General features: G+C 36.5%; 1 protein-coding gene across 4 annotated transcripts in view; it reads left to right on the forward strand.

Annotated features, from left to right (window-relative positions):
• Positions 1 to 17,154, forward strand: part of LOC124353923 (meiosis regulator and mRNA stability factor 1-like) — a 98,591-nt gene that overhangs the window by 54,857 nt on the left and 26,580 nt on the right. For 3 of the 4 annotated variants that reach the window (XR_006921644.1, XM_046803981.1, XM_046803982.1), the window contains 7 exons: positions 773 to 923; positions 2,657 to 2,829; positions 8,415 to 8,570; positions 12,490 to 12,717; positions 14,110 to 14,313; positions 14,481 to 14,739; positions 15,093 to 15,170. Coding sequence is in view for 3 of the 4 variants with exons in the window: in XM_046803981.1 (XP_046659937.1) it covers positions 773 to 923; positions 2,657 to 2,829; positions 8,415 to 8,570; positions 12,490 to 12,717; positions 14,110 to 14,313; positions 14,481 to 14,739; positions 15,093 to 15,170 (1,249 nt within the window). In the remaining variant the exon portion in view is untranslated. Of the gene's footprint in view, positions 1 to 772; positions 924 to 2,656; positions 2,830 to 8,414; positions 8,571 to 12,489; positions 12,718 to 14,109; positions 14,314 to 14,480; positions 14,740 to 15,092; positions 15,171 to 16,761; positions 16,857 to 17,154 lie in introns of those variants that run through there. The other variant, XM_046803983.1, reaches the window with a different exon arrangement.

The following is a 17,154-nucleotide window of genomic DNA, read 5'->3' on the forward strand; positions in this document are numbered from 1 at the left end:
GAATGTTTGCATTTGAAAAATTCTGTATTTTATAATCTTTGAGTGGCCGCCATTTTGTAATGCGTCAACTGTTTTACGTCAGATTTTCGCTAAAATGTTTCTAATTAAAAGAGCTTTAATTTGATGTACGACTCGACCTATGCTTCTATTTAGGAATTTTCACCAACCCCTAGTGGGACGTCCCCCATAAGCAGGATATCATGGTGAAATACATAAAATAATAGTTTTATATGAGCAAAAGCTTGATGTAAATTTTGGTTCTTATATTGTAATTAGTTCAAAAGTTATTAGACCGTCCCGGGACTTTTCAGCACCCCTGTATATGCCAGAGCCAGGGTTAAGTGAAAAGAGTTCTTCTGTAATATTTTGAATAAGAAATATCTACTCAGTATAGATATTGTTGTGATTAGTCTGTTTTGTAGACAGTGTAGCCTAAACTATGGAGCATTTCTTGTGATAAAGTTGCAGATTTCCTCTGGAGGATCTAATCAGTCAATTAGACTTTTCCACTTCTGGTGGGTGTGATAGGTTTTTGCACCTTAAGCACTTAAACATGAGTTGTTGCATAGGAGAAAAAAAAATTGTTTACATTTTGACATTGGGTACCAAGCATCTCGATGTCTGATAATAGGAGTGTCATAACATACGACTACTGTGCTCTTCGATAGTAAAAGTGTTCAATGTCGCAATCAGTAATCTTTATTCCTATAATGAAACGTAGAGTTCTTGTTCTTGTCACAAACTAGTATCCTTATTCTGTGGCTGCCTGCAGGTGATGGGGGAAGGCAATGGAAGAATGGTGACCCTGACACACCAAGCTCAGATAGAACGGTTTTCTACAGATCTACTGAAGCTAGTGAAGTCACAGTCCAGCAAGCAGCTGAGCCTGCAGGAATTGCCAACTGTTTGGGAGCGCACTCTAGGTAACGTGTCGGCAACACTTGCGGTTAAATGAGAAACTTTTTGAACAAATAAATGTTTTGCTGGTAACATAAACTTTATTTTGACTGTGTCGACATATTATGTGCAAATGAATATAAAAAAAACTAATATAATAGAGATTTTATGACTTGGTAGGTAAAATATTATCTGTAATGTTCTATTGGCCTAATAGTTTTTACAGCCTCTGAATTCCACAATAAATCCAATTAGTTTCATGAAAATGGAAACTAAACTTATGTTTGAGATCCTGTTACTTCACTTGTACTTCTCTATTTGTAATGAAATTTCGGAGTTATAGTATATCCATCTAGTGTAGTATGTAAGTAAAATAACATAAAACTTAAAATATTAATGTTAATTTTGTTAGTTTATATTAATTTAAAAATAAAAATGGACAATGACAGAGTGGGCATTGGTAATCGTCAGATTCGTCATCACTAAATTCTAAATAACCGTCACGCTCGAACTCTTCCTCATCATGTGAACCCGCTTCACTATAAACACTGTCAGAGTTACTTAAAATAAATCCGTCATTATCAATGCATCTATCAATTTCTCTATTACGTATAGCTTCATGTCACCATTTTACACACCGACTGTTCGTTTACTCGAGTCAGCTGTCACTGAGCCGATCATCTGTTTATTTTCTCCTTCTTCAACTTTGTTGCTAGTCAGTCTGCAAAGTAAATTTATTCCATAGAACAGAGAAACAAAATTAAGACTGAATAGTGTTGATATCTTGTGAGTAAACAGCGAACTACTTGGTAGTGAGATGGCCTTGTCAAAGTATTTCACGGTGCAGAGTACTAACGGTAAGATAATCTCGTCACAATAGGCCAGTAGGTTAAATGTACAAGATTTTTTAGAACTAAAAGCTACCTTCTTATTTCTATATTAAGAGGTGACGTTATGTAAACACGGTAAACTCTTAAGATTGAGTTATGATCTATCTTAATAGTCAGGTTATAATACTGTATGACCTACTTTCCACTGTGACGTTCCTTACCTGACCAGTGGGAGCAAACATTCACCTATTACCAAAAATTGTTCCAAAAACATATTTCAAAAAGAAAATATCAATGAACGTTTTGTATTTTCCAGTTAATCTCATCGGATACCAGGTCACACTATTGTATAACCTCCACATTCCAGGCTGCTTACTCTGGTCATTCAAGATTTATTTGTGTGTAAGATATACACTGCAAACAAGAATGGTGTCACGTATAACATGTTGTATAAATCAAGTATTCAATTACACTCACTGAGGTAGTTAAGATAAACAGAAAGGAAATGCCCTATAATAGAAGTTATGAGTTTTTCCATTTGCCTTATCTTACTGTTGTTCTTCAAAAAAATTTATAAGGAATTCTTGTCAGATAAACTGTAATTATAGATAATGTATTATGCAGTTATTTATATTTTTTATTGTTTTAAAACATTGTCAGCTATAAAATGTATATAAACAAATCAAGTGTTTGTTATTTGTATTATTGTCTATTATTTCAGTTTTGTGTATTAATTTGGTTGCATTTGATATACATTACAGATTTGTAAATGTATAAGCTATGAACAATTAAAATTCCATATTTAAAAAAAAAAACTTGACAGAATCAATTTTGTTTAACCTGGAGTCATTTTTGAGGAGTCCAGGAGTTTGTGAATAAAAATTGACATCCATAGTTATGTGTCTATCCATACAATAACATTGTTTCAGGCCACAAACTGGAATCTACAGACTATGGACTGTGTTACACAGAAGATTTGTTGAGTCAAGTGCCGGATAGCATATTACTGATAACTAAACACCAAGATGAGACAATCATATCGATCCCAAGGAGGCCTCAGACACTGTCGGAAAGAGAAAGAACCAGACATTTTGCTGTGCAGGTATTTGAGTTTGTGGAATGTTTAATAAATCCTTTCGTATATGCTACTAGTACCAGACATTGTGGTTGCTACTTGTAGCATCAGTGCCAGGCAACTTAGTCATTGTATGCACCAAATACTGGTACCAAATAATTGATGCCAGTGTGTTTTGATGCTAAATTTTTGGAATCTTAACGTTAATACTTACAATTAATTAATTCAGAATGGTAAACTAATTCAATATGGAATGGTACTACGATAATACTTTTTGAAGTCTGTATCTAAACTGGAAATAAACTCTTGTGTTGCAGTAAATTCTTTAATTAAATATTAATAAACTACTTTAAAATTTTAATTAAAAAAGAAATTAATTTAAATAAAGAATTAATACATATTATTGTTTGAAGCTGCATTAATGTGAAGCATCTGCTATTGTAAAAATACCAAACAAATCAAATACAATTTCTAGGGAAGGGTAAACTACTGTATTGAACATATCTGCTTCATCTGGACATTTTGCCCTGTGTAATCTGGCTTGATAGTGTTCCCCTGAAGTGTTAAGATTAACTTATTTTGCTTTTACGAGACGTGTTTAGAAAGTAAGTACCGTTTCTTTTACTGCCACTGTAGCGCTGCAATTGGTGTTCTGCGCATGCACACTAGTCATCCTTGTTCATTGGCTATTGACTCTCGCCATTTTAGTTGTTATACGTTGTGTTTCCAGTTTTCTCTGAATGTTTAAAATGTTTAAGACAATTAGTGATCCCGCCGATTGTGAGATTCGTTCTGTAATAAGATTTTTGAATGCAAAGAATGTGAAATCAGCTGAAATTTATCGTCAACTTAAAGATATTTACGGGGAAGACACAATGAGTGAAGGAATGGTGAGAAAGTAGGTTAGAATGTTCAATGGCAGTCGAACAAATGTGCGTAATGAGAATCGGAGCGGTCGGCCTTCTCTCGTTACCAATGATCTGGTAAAGGCAGTTGATGAAAAAAAGTCAAGAGAACAGATGTTTCACTATGAAAATGCTATCTGACGATTTCCAACAAATTTCTTGCACCCTTTTGTACGAAATTGTTACTGTCCGCTTAGGTTATCGCAAGCTGTGTTCCCGATGGGTTCCAAAAATGCTCACTGACGTGCACAAAATCAAGAGACTCTGAAGTGCTTTGAATTTTCTCACACGTTACAGTGATGATGGTGAGGATTTTTTAAACAAAATTGTGGTAGGTGATGAACTTTGGTCTGTCATGTCATACCGGAATCCAAACAGCAGTCAATGGAGTGGGGACACATGCAATCCTCGCAGAAAAAAAAATTCAAGACAACAATGTCTGCACAAAAAAATCATGCGAACTGTCTTTTGGGAACGGAAAGGTGTTTTGCTGATTGATTTTCTCCCAATAGGTGAAATCATTAATGCGGCAAGGTATTGCGAAACCTTAAGAAAACTAAGGGCGGGCAATTCTAAACAAACGGAGAGTAATGCTCAGTAACGGAATTGTGTTGCTCCATGATAATGCTTGGCCCCACAGCGCTGGTGACACTCAAATATTAGTTCGACAATTTCGTTGGGAGCAATTCGATCACCCGCCCTACAGCCCGGACTTGGCACCATCTGACTACCACTTGTTCCTGCACATGAAACGTGAGCTAGGCGGCCAATGCCTTGAAACCGATGATGAAGTGAAAGTTGCGTGGAGTCATGGCTACATTCGTTGGCGGGAACCTTCCAAGAAGAGGTTATAAACAAATTGATCACCCGCTACGACAAATGTTTGAACATCAGTGTGAACTATGTCAAAAAATAGTTTAAGATTGGGCTTTCATGTAGAAATAATATTGTGTTGAAAAAAAATTGTTTTACTTGGTTTTTTTTTAAATGGTACTTACTTTCTGAACACGCCTCGTATGTATTGACAGGAACATCCCAGTATAGTGTAAAGGGATGGGACAACTTTTTTGTACAATTACACAGAAAGGTAGCATTTGAATATATACTATAACAAATTGACATTATTGTGATCAAAAGTGTCTTGGAGGATCTCAGAAAATTACACCCATCTAAGTCAGTTTAAGACTTGTACAAAAAAATCTACTGTTGAAAAATTATTCTATTGGAGAGCCTCTTGATAGTAAATATTAATGTAAATATTAATATTAATCAATGGTAGTTCTTGACTATAATCTAAATTTTCCAGTTCACACTGCGTCTAAACATTCTCACCACCATTAACCCGTGAGGAGTCCCGTATATTCCACTTACGTAGTAGGTCACCTGTATAGCTGCCATCTAACATTGCGTTTTTTTTTGCTATTTGCTCTCTATTGCTTTTAAATCTTAACTTGCACTTATAATGCAATTGTACCTGTTTCCTGATAAGTTAATTTGTATTTTACAAGTGTCAGGCAATTTAAAAAAATTAATAACAAAAATAATTACTAACTATTGGATTTTTTTAATTTTATTAATTTATCCCCATTTACTTACACATGCAGAAGGTTGAAATAATTTTTTTCAGTTACTAAGGAAATGTTTTTTTTATTACTTAAGACATTCTAAATTAAATTGATAATGTAAAAATAATGCATGTGAAGTGGAAACTATTACAAGAAACAAAAACTTAGATCTAGTTCCCTTCTGCTGCACAGTTGTGGCACCAATAGCTTGTTTTGGCAGTGTGCTCCTTGCATACGGATCTTTCACAAGCTGAGCATTTTGTATGGAGTAAACCTGTTTTTCCTGACAGGGCAGTAGTGACAACCTTGGTTTTCGTCCTCGACAACTGAAAAAAAATACAAACAGATATATATACATATATATATATTTTTTATATGTAGGATCGGATCAAAGAATTTATTGTGTTCACAATCAAGAAGTAATTAGAGTTTTTTGTAAGACCAAGGTGTTTTTTATCGGTAAAATATTAAATGTATACAGTTTTAGTTACTGGTAAAAAAGATCAATCCCTACCTGGTGGGGGGTTTTGGCTCAGGAAGTTCTACACCGGCGACAGCCCTGATGCTGGTCCTCAACGGGAGTGAGAGGGTCTGAATAGAAGCTCTATGTAGAATATGCGGCTTTACTAGGTCCCTCGCAAGGCTCGTTATGAAAGTCCTCCTCTGCATGGTGTCTTTTGTATTCAGGTTGTAGATAATCTGACCATTTTATAGTTGCCAGATTCAGGAGTCCACAAAAAATCGTCAAAGGCCACCTGTTACTAATACGTTTTACAGAGTAGTCCTTTTTCTTTCTGTCTACAACATCGATCCCACCTTTGGTCATGTTATAAAAAGTAATGACCTCCTCTGGTTTGGTTGTTAGCCTCAGAATCGGGATCAATAGAGTCATCATCATGAAATGTCGACAACATCAAAACATTTTTCCCTTTTTTCGGGACATAAGAGACTAATGTGGCTCTATTCGGGTCACAGCCAAAAGCAAACATGCTGCTGCCTACTGGTCTACCGTTGACATCTTTAAATGAATCTGGGATCTCTCGCTTATTTTTTTTTATAGTCCCTACTATAGTGGTTCTATGATGCATGAAACAACTCATTGGCAAGGGAACAGAGGTATAGTAATTATCCATCGTAATGTTTCCTTTCCTGTTCTGTCGATAGGTTCCATTAGTCTCAAAACCACGCTACTTGCTGAGTTGTCATACGCATAAGGGCCCGGGGGCTGTTTGCCCGGATAAATTTCCATGTTCAACACATAGAATGTTCGAGCGTCCGACATTGCATAAATTTTTATAAACCATACTTGTCTGTTTATTGCTCAGGTATTGTCTGAACTTACATCTTCCCCGAAATGCCTCCAGCATCTCATCAATAGTAACGTACTCTCCTGGAGTGTAGTGTTCCTTACACAAACTGACAAAAGTTTCGAATACATCCCTAAATGCAGCCAAGTTGTCAATTTTTTTACGTTCCTCCCTGGTTCTATTGTCATCAAATCTGATTGCTCTTACAAGCTGATGGAATCTTTTTTGAGACATGACTGCTTTGAAAAAGTCAGGGGGCAGTTCCATCATTGACCCACATTTCACTAGTGTTTAGGTGGTTTCCTTTTTTTACTCCTAACATATAAAGAACCCCAAAAAATGATAGCAATTCATCAACATTAGTATTAGGACAATCTTGTTTGTCACGAGCATAGTTTGAGGAGATATCATCCAACTCGTCATTGGTAAAGTTGACAATGTTCTGAATCATTTGATCTGGGAAGAAAAATTTCCATGAATCAAAGATAGTTCTACTGTTCTTAGCAGCGCCTTTTACACCTGGCAATTTTTTTATAATATTCTGTTGAGAAGTTTTCGTTCTTCTAGCATCAGATTTATGAATGTACCATTTTGTGAAAGTATCCTTACCTACATACACTGACCGGGATGTTATCTCCTACTCTGCACTTGGATAGGTCCAGGCTCCCTTACTGGCTGAGCTACAGGTTCGTGCACCGCTATGTCCATAGCAGACGTTGATGGAGCATCCAGATTTTGTAAAGCTTACATTTGCATCCTCTAGATCCCCGTCACTTTCACCAGACTGTTCAGTGTTCGAATCGTGGAGTGAATGCTCTGAAGGAGCATCTTGTTCACTATCACTACCAAGATTAGGAAAAGTCTCTTCATCCTCTTCAATCCAACTGAATAAGATGATCTTGAATCTTAGACATCTTGAAAATTTTCCAATGCTAAACTGCATAACACCACACTAAGTGACACTTGAAATTAATTCTACGCTAAAATGTTTCACTTAGACACTCAAATAACAATAAAAGACTAAAAACTTTGTTCATAAGAAACGCGAACTAAGCATACAAAACGCTAACGCGCGATCAGTCCCGTGTATAGATGTCGCATAAACTAATGCGCCAACACGTGAATGGTCCCGTGTCGAGATGGCAACTAACAGAGTATGCGGCGCGCGCTTCCACCCCTCCCCCCTCCACTGCCTACGCATGAATCATATTACAACCACAGTGAAAACACGTGTTATATAGCCTATGAGGCACTTGCTAAGATTCAGGAGGCTAAATTAGAAAATAAAAAAAATTTCTTCAGAGCTACTAATTTTTGTTAGATGGCATTTAACAAGGGGACCCCTCACGGGTTAAACAATGTTTTGGTTCTCTGTGAACTAGAAAATTTTGGTGATAGTCATGAGACCTAACCGACTGTGTAAGCTTAAGAACTAGTTGCTAGATCTGATATTTGAACTCAAGAATGAGTGAAAATTTTTGTGTATTAAACTGAGTGTGAACAAGCAGGTATTAGTAGCATTAATACAAAACTAATACAAATAGATTTTGATCTATGATTAGTGACAAATTATCATACACCAATGAAGCCAGATCTCACTTACGTAAATAAATCTTGTTATAAATGTTATGTTAAGACAAAACTATTGTATATATAATTTATTGATATCCTATTTAAAGGGTGTTAGGTTTTATTTTTTAATGATGTCACTGTGAAGAAAGTGTTAAAAATATCTACACTACTATAAATTTGAGATGAGCTCTTAACCAGAAATGTATTGTTTAGTTTGTAAAAAGTTATGTGTATTACTTAAGTTCCTTGTTTCATTATTTAAGGTAGTAGAATTGCTTTGTAAGACTCCGCACTTCACACTGGATTTCACCAAGTTTATCCCAACTTATCACCAGCATTTCAAGAAGCAGTGCAAAGTCGCTGATTACGGTTTCACCAAATTAGTAGAACTTTTTGAAGCGATCTCATACGTTGTTAAGGTTAGTATACTCTCTTTATAATTGTTTTTTTATCCTGTCTACTTTAATTTTTAAAATTATCATTGCTATCAGAACTGAATTAGAATGTCAATTAGGCTAACTTTATAAATTATCAAATAAACAATTTTTAAATGAATTATTTTAATTTTTAGACTACTTTATTTAAAAATTACACTTTATAATTGGCACAGAATTATTCAGAAACATCATGTATATAATTTGTAGATTCTACTTCACTGTTCCAATCTCTCCAAACAATAATTTGTATTAGACAATGAAATGTAATTAAATATCAACCAGCAGAAGAACTGAATTGGTGACAATCTTTCTGGTTTTCGACTCTTCATTCAGTTAATTCTCAATGCTCACTAGACCATGAATTAACTGAAAGAAGCTGGTTCATAGAACTGAAATTTGTAACTGGAACACTGAAAAAACTGTTATTTTACCCACTTAAAATAATTTTTCTAGGCATAACACATTCACTGCTGCTCTCAGTAACAGCTTTGACTGTATTATATAACTATATATAACACAATATATAACTCATTCAATGCTGTAAATTGAGACACGAAAGAGTGATCGCTTGGCCATCTGTAGAGTGTAAGGCTCAATCATCTTGGGCAGTAAATATTTCAACGTCAACAATCAAATTTACATGGCACAACCCTAGCATCAGACCTCAGAACTAATTGAAATGATCCTCCAGACCTCAGCACATGTTGTCTGTATGAATGGTTAATACCTTTTTTATACTTTTTATAAATTACCTCTCTACTTTTCTATTGTCAAACGGTTTTATATGCAGATGACACAGCCCTCATTCTTAGCTACAGAAACAAAAATGAGCTTGACATTCTCAGTTTTATTACCTTTGAAATGGCAAAACAATACTATGGTATGAATGATCTGATTCTAAATACTTGATACTTGATGTCTTCGTCTTTGACTGATAAAACCTGATAGACTGTGTCAATTTTGTTTAAAACTGTTTGCAATTTATTCAGAACAATTTTGTCAAGTATTTAAAACTATATACACTATTTACAAAGGTTTATGGTGGCAGGACTAGAACAGTGGGTCATCTTCAAGTTCCTTGAGTGCATAGATAGGCCTACTTGTAAGTCTGGACCATATGGCTTCCTTGAACTTAATAGTGTTCATATTTCTGATGCTTTCCGGTAGGTTGTTGTATAGTTTGACCGCTGCTATTGGAAAACTGTTCAACGATTTTGAAAGTCTACATTTTAGGGTGTTTAGGTCTTTTGCATGGCGGGTGTTGTAGCCATGGACATCTTGCTACAACACCCGAATAAATTTTAAATGAAAATAAAACACAACAATTAATTTTTACTGCAGCTAAGAACAACCATGACCCACAACCAAATACCTCGGCTTAACCAACGACAATACTCTTTCATGGACACCCCATATTGATCAACTCATTAAAAAACTAAGCAGCAACATATATTTCATCAGACAAAAGAAACAAATAAACGGCAAAGAGTGCTTACTTTGCCCTGCTTGAGTCACAGTTCTCGTCATCTCTAAAACTATCCATAGTTTGTTTCTGATGAAAATCTTTTTCACTTATATATCTTTTTAAAAATATGTGCTTACATCAAATTCTCAATTTTTGTTGAGAAATCACCATTGCTTCATACATTGAGAAAGACCCTTGAGATACTAAAGAAAATGTGTAGCAAGGATGTGATGAAAAATGGAAGTAGCAAGTGGTATAATCATTTTAATGAAGATTAATCAAACCTTGAATATGAGTCTTGAGTCTCTCTATTTTCACTGCAGGTAAAAATTTTGATTGTATATCACGAAATTCCCTGCTATACCAGCTACAGTATGTGATAGTAGTCAAGTAGCTATTGGTGCTGTTACATCAGAACTTGAAATTCCTCATGGTGGAGTTAACCGTATTTTTCATGGTAAAAATATGCATTGTGTTTGAGTTACTCAGTTCTGTACGTTTAGATATTCTCGTAACGAAGAGTGATAAGCAAGTTTAGTAACAAGATTCACAGCGCTTATGGACATGACAATTTTTGAAGATAATTCAAGAACACGTGATTAGACAGACCAGAGTGATGCCACTCAACTCCAGAGAGAATGTCAGTGTTAAGAAACACCAGAATTTGACTGACCGTGACAGTTTTTCATACTTTTTCAAGATTCAAGATTCAAGATCTTTATTCGTAAATGCAAAGTACATGTTTACATTACACGTCAAATATTAAGAACTATATCTAACCTAACAAATCTTTTACACAGTAACAACATTTATCAAGAAAGTGTGTCTTTAGTTTTTGTTTAAATAGACGTAAATTTTGCTCATTTTTTTATATTCAATGGTAATGCATTGAAAGCTTTTGCACCCAAATGGTATTTGTCTGATAGGAATCAAACCGTCCAAATCCACGATGACCAAAATAAAGTTTCCTCATCATATAGACCCCTCTCAAATGCGCTGGTACTATGTGCAGCCACAGATATCAGCTCTCTTGATCTGGTCGGATACTGATGGTAGTATCCATTGCTTACAAAAAGCTTTGGATTACGCTTAACAAAAGAGCATAGCTCGTATCTCACCAGACCTGCCAGAGTAAGTATTTTTAATTCACCGAAAAGAGGTATACAAGTCTCGAATCTCCTACGTCCTGAGATTATTTGCAGGCACCATGTCTGGAGGACAAATACTCTATTGAAATTTACCACGCTGGATGGACCCCAGAACATCAACCCATACCTCAAAATCGATTCAATGTTCGTAGGAAAATATACTGAATATATACTGTGAAAAATATACTGTGCGTAGGACATCTTGGCTACAGACCTTGGCGAGACGGTTGAGAACAAATCCCATGGCGTTTTGCAGACGTGTTCCATGTGGCCGCTCCATGTGAGCCTATTATCGATATATAAACCCAGAAATTTAACTGAAGTTTCTTGCTTGGCTTCCTCGCATCCTAGTTTGATAAGACCCTGAATATTAAACTGGTTTGTGTTCCCCAGGTCAAACTGGATGATATTAGATTTGCTGATGTTTAACCTAAGTTTATTTAAAATGATCCACTGATTTAAACTTAGCAACTGAATGTTTGAATTTGATATAGTCAAATGTGGAGATTTATTGGATACAAGAAAAGAACAATCATCAGCAAACATAGTAACTTTGAGGTCTGTTTAAATTTTTGGAAGATCATTTACATAAATGAGAAATAATACAGGACCAAGAATAGAGCCTTGAGGAACACCACAAGTAAGGGCTCTATATGATGAGGAAACTTTATTTTGGTCATCGTGGATTTGGACGGTTTGATTCCTATCAGACAAATACGATTTCATGAATTGAAAAGAGCAACCTCTAATTCCATATTTTTCTAGTTTTCCAAGGAGAATATTGTGATCTACGGAATCAAACGCCTTGCTTAAATCACAGAAAACACCAAGGGAATGAAGTATATTGTCCAAAGAAATCGATAGTTCATTTATAAAATTGAAAATGGCTGATGTAGTGGATTTCCCTTGGCGGAAGCCATGCTGCCGAGTAGAGAAAATGTTGTTGATTTCTAGGAAAGCCACAAATTTTTGACAGACTATTGATTCAAGAATTTTTGAGAAGGACGATAGAATTGAAATTGGTCTATTATAGTTTTCAGGTAGATGTTTACTCTGAGATTTGTAGACTGAAATTACTATCATTACTTTCAATTATAGTAATGGAAAGAATGTCAGGCTGTTTATAATTTTCACCAGCATTGCTCTTTGTTGACTACAGAATAAGAATTTCTTTCAAGTAAAACCCACCTTTAAAAATAAATAAAAATTCTTTTAAACGTTTTGACTCTACTTTGTATGTATTAAATATTTGAGGAAATTTTTGTAATTAGTTTGATTCCATTTACAGGTAGAAGGGGAAGGTGAGAACGGGCGACAGCTGACACTAACACTGTCTGAGAGGTTGAAGCTCCTGTCACAACAGATCGCAGATTTGGTAGTCCCCAGGTTCCCTCCGGGATTGTCATTACACAACCTCAACTCTGCCTACCTTTGGCAGTTTTCCACAGCTCTTAGGCCGGCAGACTTTGAGTGTTCTACACTGTCTGAACTCATCAACAAATTGCCCACTGTCAAGGTACTAGCATTATTCCAGACATTTCAAACTGACAAGTTGTGCTCACATTTAACTGGTGTACAAGTATGCTGCACAAGTGGTGCACAAACGGCGCATAAGCCTTCTTACCAGAATAGGAATTCCAACACATCCCTAAACGAGTTTGAAAGTAGTGATGAGTATTGAGACGAGACCGAGGGTCCACGGAAAACTCCTGGGTTTAAGATAAGGATGTCACTTGAAATCTCCACTTGCGTAACATTCATTATAATGGCGGTGTAATTATTCTTCGGCAAACATAAAAGAGTTAAAGTTTCAAAATTTCTAGCCTTTGTTTCCTTTGATGGGAAAAATGTTGTAATTGAAAATGTTTGTGATTTCCTTGTACTTTACAATCAACTTGAAAATGTTAGTGCGGTTTCTTTTTCTTATCTTTTTAAGCTCCTAAAATTCCCAACACATTTTAACATGCACAAAATTGTACAGCCATTGTTTGAACATTACATAACACTTTGTTCAGTAGTTTTAGAGATTTTGTAATTGCTCAGCAAGTGGCATTTAAAGCTTATAAACTTCATATAAAGATAAAATTTGATATATTCCTAAAGTATAATAGAAACTAACTTTAGAGAGTCAATTTTTAAGAGATTTTCATTGTAAATTTCAATTATCTTATAATAAACTAAAATTTGTTTGATATGTCAAATATGTTTTTTACCAATACCTCACCCTTATACCAAGATTTAATCCCAAATAGGTTTCTTGCATCATCAGAATGTAGAGATTTTTCCAGATTTTGTTATTTGCCCCACCAAATGTATTACTTCAATAAACTGATTTAGTAACACTTGATATTCGAAAAATCAAACAATATTTGCTATGTTATGTAGCAAAATTTGATTTTAGTTCCTTGTTTGGTTGAAAGATTACAGCACTATGCAGTCATACCTGGCTAGAGATTATGAATATAACTAATTTTGAATCTACACCATACCACATGTAGTGGCTGGCTTAGCTTTACTGGAAAATAATAGGAGCCATTTAGTATGGTCTGCTGAGCTGACAGACCAAATACAATGATAATCTAATTTGACAGAGAGAACTGCCATGGCCCACCACAGTTAGAGGCCATCGAGCACAATCATAATATAAAAAACTGTTAAATCAATATTTGCAACAACTAAAGAAATGGTCATATACAGTCATAGAAGCCATGTTACAAACCCAATTAATTTTTTGGATTATTATCAAGAAAAACAAAAGTAACTTAAAAGTAAATTTTTAATACAAGTATTAGTACTGTATATAGTTCCAGAAAATATCCCCAAACTTCAAGTACTAGATGTAGGATTGACATGAAAGATCCTTAGTAAAGGAACCCACAGTTGTCTAACCTGGATGCTAATGCCATAGGTGGTTACGTCGGGAGGCTGCGTGATGGTGATCCCAGCGTCCTGTAGCTGGGGTAAGATCCAACTCTTGCGAACTCTGCGTATACTCTGGGAACGCAGCAGTGGACGAATGAACATCACAGAATTCGAGCAGCTTTACCTCCGCTATTACCAAAACCCTCCAAGTAGACTCAGCCTATTTACAGAGTTGAAATCTGTTGTGAAGGTCAGTGGTAATATCGTTCTTGACCCGTATCAGTACCTTTATCAAACAGAATAAGGGGGAGAGTCAATACAGTGCTAATAAGATTCTTCTATAAAATTTTATCATGTTTATGTTGCTGAAAATAAAAAAAAAACTTAAATAATCAATATGTTTATTCTGTACCTAAGGTGACAGAAGACTCCAACATCCAGTTAACCTCTCTTCAGCTGTTTGCCAGGGATGTGTACCGTCTCCTATACAGCTATGATGGACGTCTGGCTCTCCCCATGTTGGACCCTGCCATGAAACGAGTACTAGACACCACTGTAACGCCAGGGCAGTATGGCTGCCAAACTGTGGAGGAACTGCTCAAAGCTGTTGACCATGTTGTACATATCACTGGGAGAGGCAACAAGAGACTATTGGTGTTGAATACTGAGCTTGCTGGTAGGTTCTCTCCCTCCAACATTAGAAAGAGGGAACATTTTTAATTCTTTTTTTATAGAAGGGCAAATATAAAAAAAAAATGCAATATCCGTTCTGATACCGAACCGAAATTTTGGTCTCGGTATTCTAACTTCAGAATCTTATAATTTTATTATTTTAACTACTTTTTGGTACATCAGACTTTTGAAGAGCCGCCTTCCAAAAGGGAGAAAAAATTAAACTATAAATATCTCTTTTGGTGCATTACTAGAATGTATTACAATATTGGCATGATATATTTTGAGAATGCTAACTTTAATGCTCTTCAAAATCCTACAGCTGTGTTTTATAGTAACATTATTGTTTTTTTCCAGAAGTTGGAATTCCAGTGCCATCAGACTTTGGGAAGATTTTAAGCCAAAGTAGTGAAATAACAAGCCCAAGTCCATCAGGTGAAGTATATAATTGGAAATTTATATTTATAGTCCGCTTACTTGTTCAAGATTTACTAAAATATTTATGTTGCTAATATTAAATATATTGTAGATAAACCTGTTTATTATTTGACAATATGTTCTATGCTCAGATGTACAAACACATCAGGTGAGCTCACACCAATTACTGGGCCGACAATTTTTTTTTTTTTTTTTTTTTTTCCTTTGGGATATTGGGGTGGATTCATAGATCCTCACACGTCAACCTGAGCTTATTGTGTGCCCCTTTGATGTTAGAGGGGTAAGCCTATCTTCGTGCCCTTAATTAGGCTAAGAAGCTTTTCCCCGATACTAGCATCTGGTTCGTCGCCTGGTTGTTTATCACCGAAAAGAGCCCTTCTCCTTGCTCCCAGTCTCTCACAGTCCAGTATTATGTGTTTTGCAGTCTCTTCAGACTTATTGCAGAGTCTACACTCCGAGTCCTCATTTCGTAAACCTAGAGTGTTTAGGTGTTTCCTGAAGTGGCCGTGTCCAGTGATCAAGGCAATCACTTGCTTAACCCGATCCCTGCCCAGCCCCATCAGCCATCTGGTGAATCCGGAGCTAGAATCGGCAAGCAGTCTTTTGCCGAGTGCTTGTCCTTGGTGACTCTGCCACCGCAAGCGGTGTGTCTTCCTGGACCATTTGTTTATACTTTGGTAGGCGGCTGACTTGCTTATACCACAACTCGGTTCTGGACCGGTGTATGGCATGCTTGCTCCGCTTTTGGCAAGCCTGTCGGCGCATTCGTTGCCACCTATGCCTGTGTGGCCCGGTACCCAACCAAGACGCACACAGTTGCGTGATCCAAGCTTGCAGAGAGTGTTAAAGCACTCCCACACAAGCCTGGATGAAATGCTGTTGGAGTCAAGAGCTTTAAGAGCTGCCTGACTGTCTGACATTATACAGATGTTCATTCCCTGGTACCTTCTGGTGAGGCCTAGGTTGGCACAGGCTAGGATACCATAGATTTCGGCTTGAAATATGGAGCAGTTCCGACCCAAACTGCCGCAAAGGGCAGTTCTAGGGGATTGACTAAACACTCCATATCCAGTTCTACCCTTAATAAGCGAGCCATCCGTGTACCAGACAAAGCTCTTTCTTATTGTTGGGATGTTATCTTGCGATTTCCACTCATCTCTGGAGTAGAAGTCAACAGAGAATGGCTTATTGAATACGAACTCCGTTCTCATTGTGTCGGAGACCATTTCGAGAATAGCGCTTGGGTTTACAGCTTCAGTGATGGCGCCATGGCTCGCGTTAGACGCGCCATTCCTCCACAAGCCAGCAACCATCAGCCGATAAGCTGACTTACGCGCTTCAGCTTTTATATGGACGGGCCGACAATACTCACAGCTCACAGACACATTTTTGTTGCTAACTTTAAAAATGTAGACTAGTCTGTTTATTAATTGACTACTTGTTCTATCCTCAAATGTACAAACACACCTGGTGAGCTCACAGCAATTACTGGGCTGACAATACTCACAGCTCACAGACACATTATTGTTGCCATCTTTAAAAATGTAGACTAGTCTGTTTATTAATTGACTATTTGTTCTATCCTCAGACGTACAAACACACCAGGCGAGCTCACAGCAATTACTGGGCCGACAATACTCAAAGATACATTATTGTTGTTTACATTAAAATTATAGACTAGCCTGTTCATTAATTGACTATTATTTTGTTCTATCCTCAAACGTACAAACACACCAGGCAAGCTCACAGCAATTACTGGGCCGACAATACTCACAGCTCACAGACACATTATTGTTGCTAACTTTAACCCATTGCGGATCGTATTGTTTTGGCGTGCGGGCACCAGCGGGCACGAATTAATTTACGGTCAGCGGCCGCACAAACAGCAATGGTGCACCACATCGTATTGCTCGCTATTGTATACTAGAAAATTCAGCTGTGAAGGTATTCATTCAGATGGAACATGGGCCTACTGGGGTAT

Source organism: Homalodisca vitripennis, chromosome 2 (assembly GCF_021130785.1).
Source record: "Homalodisca vitripennis isolate AUS2020 chromosome 2, UT_GWSS_2.1, whole genome shotgun sequence".
Lineage (NCBI taxonomy): Eukaryota > Metazoa > Arthropoda > Insecta > Hemiptera > Cicadellidae > Homalodisca > Homalodisca vitripennis.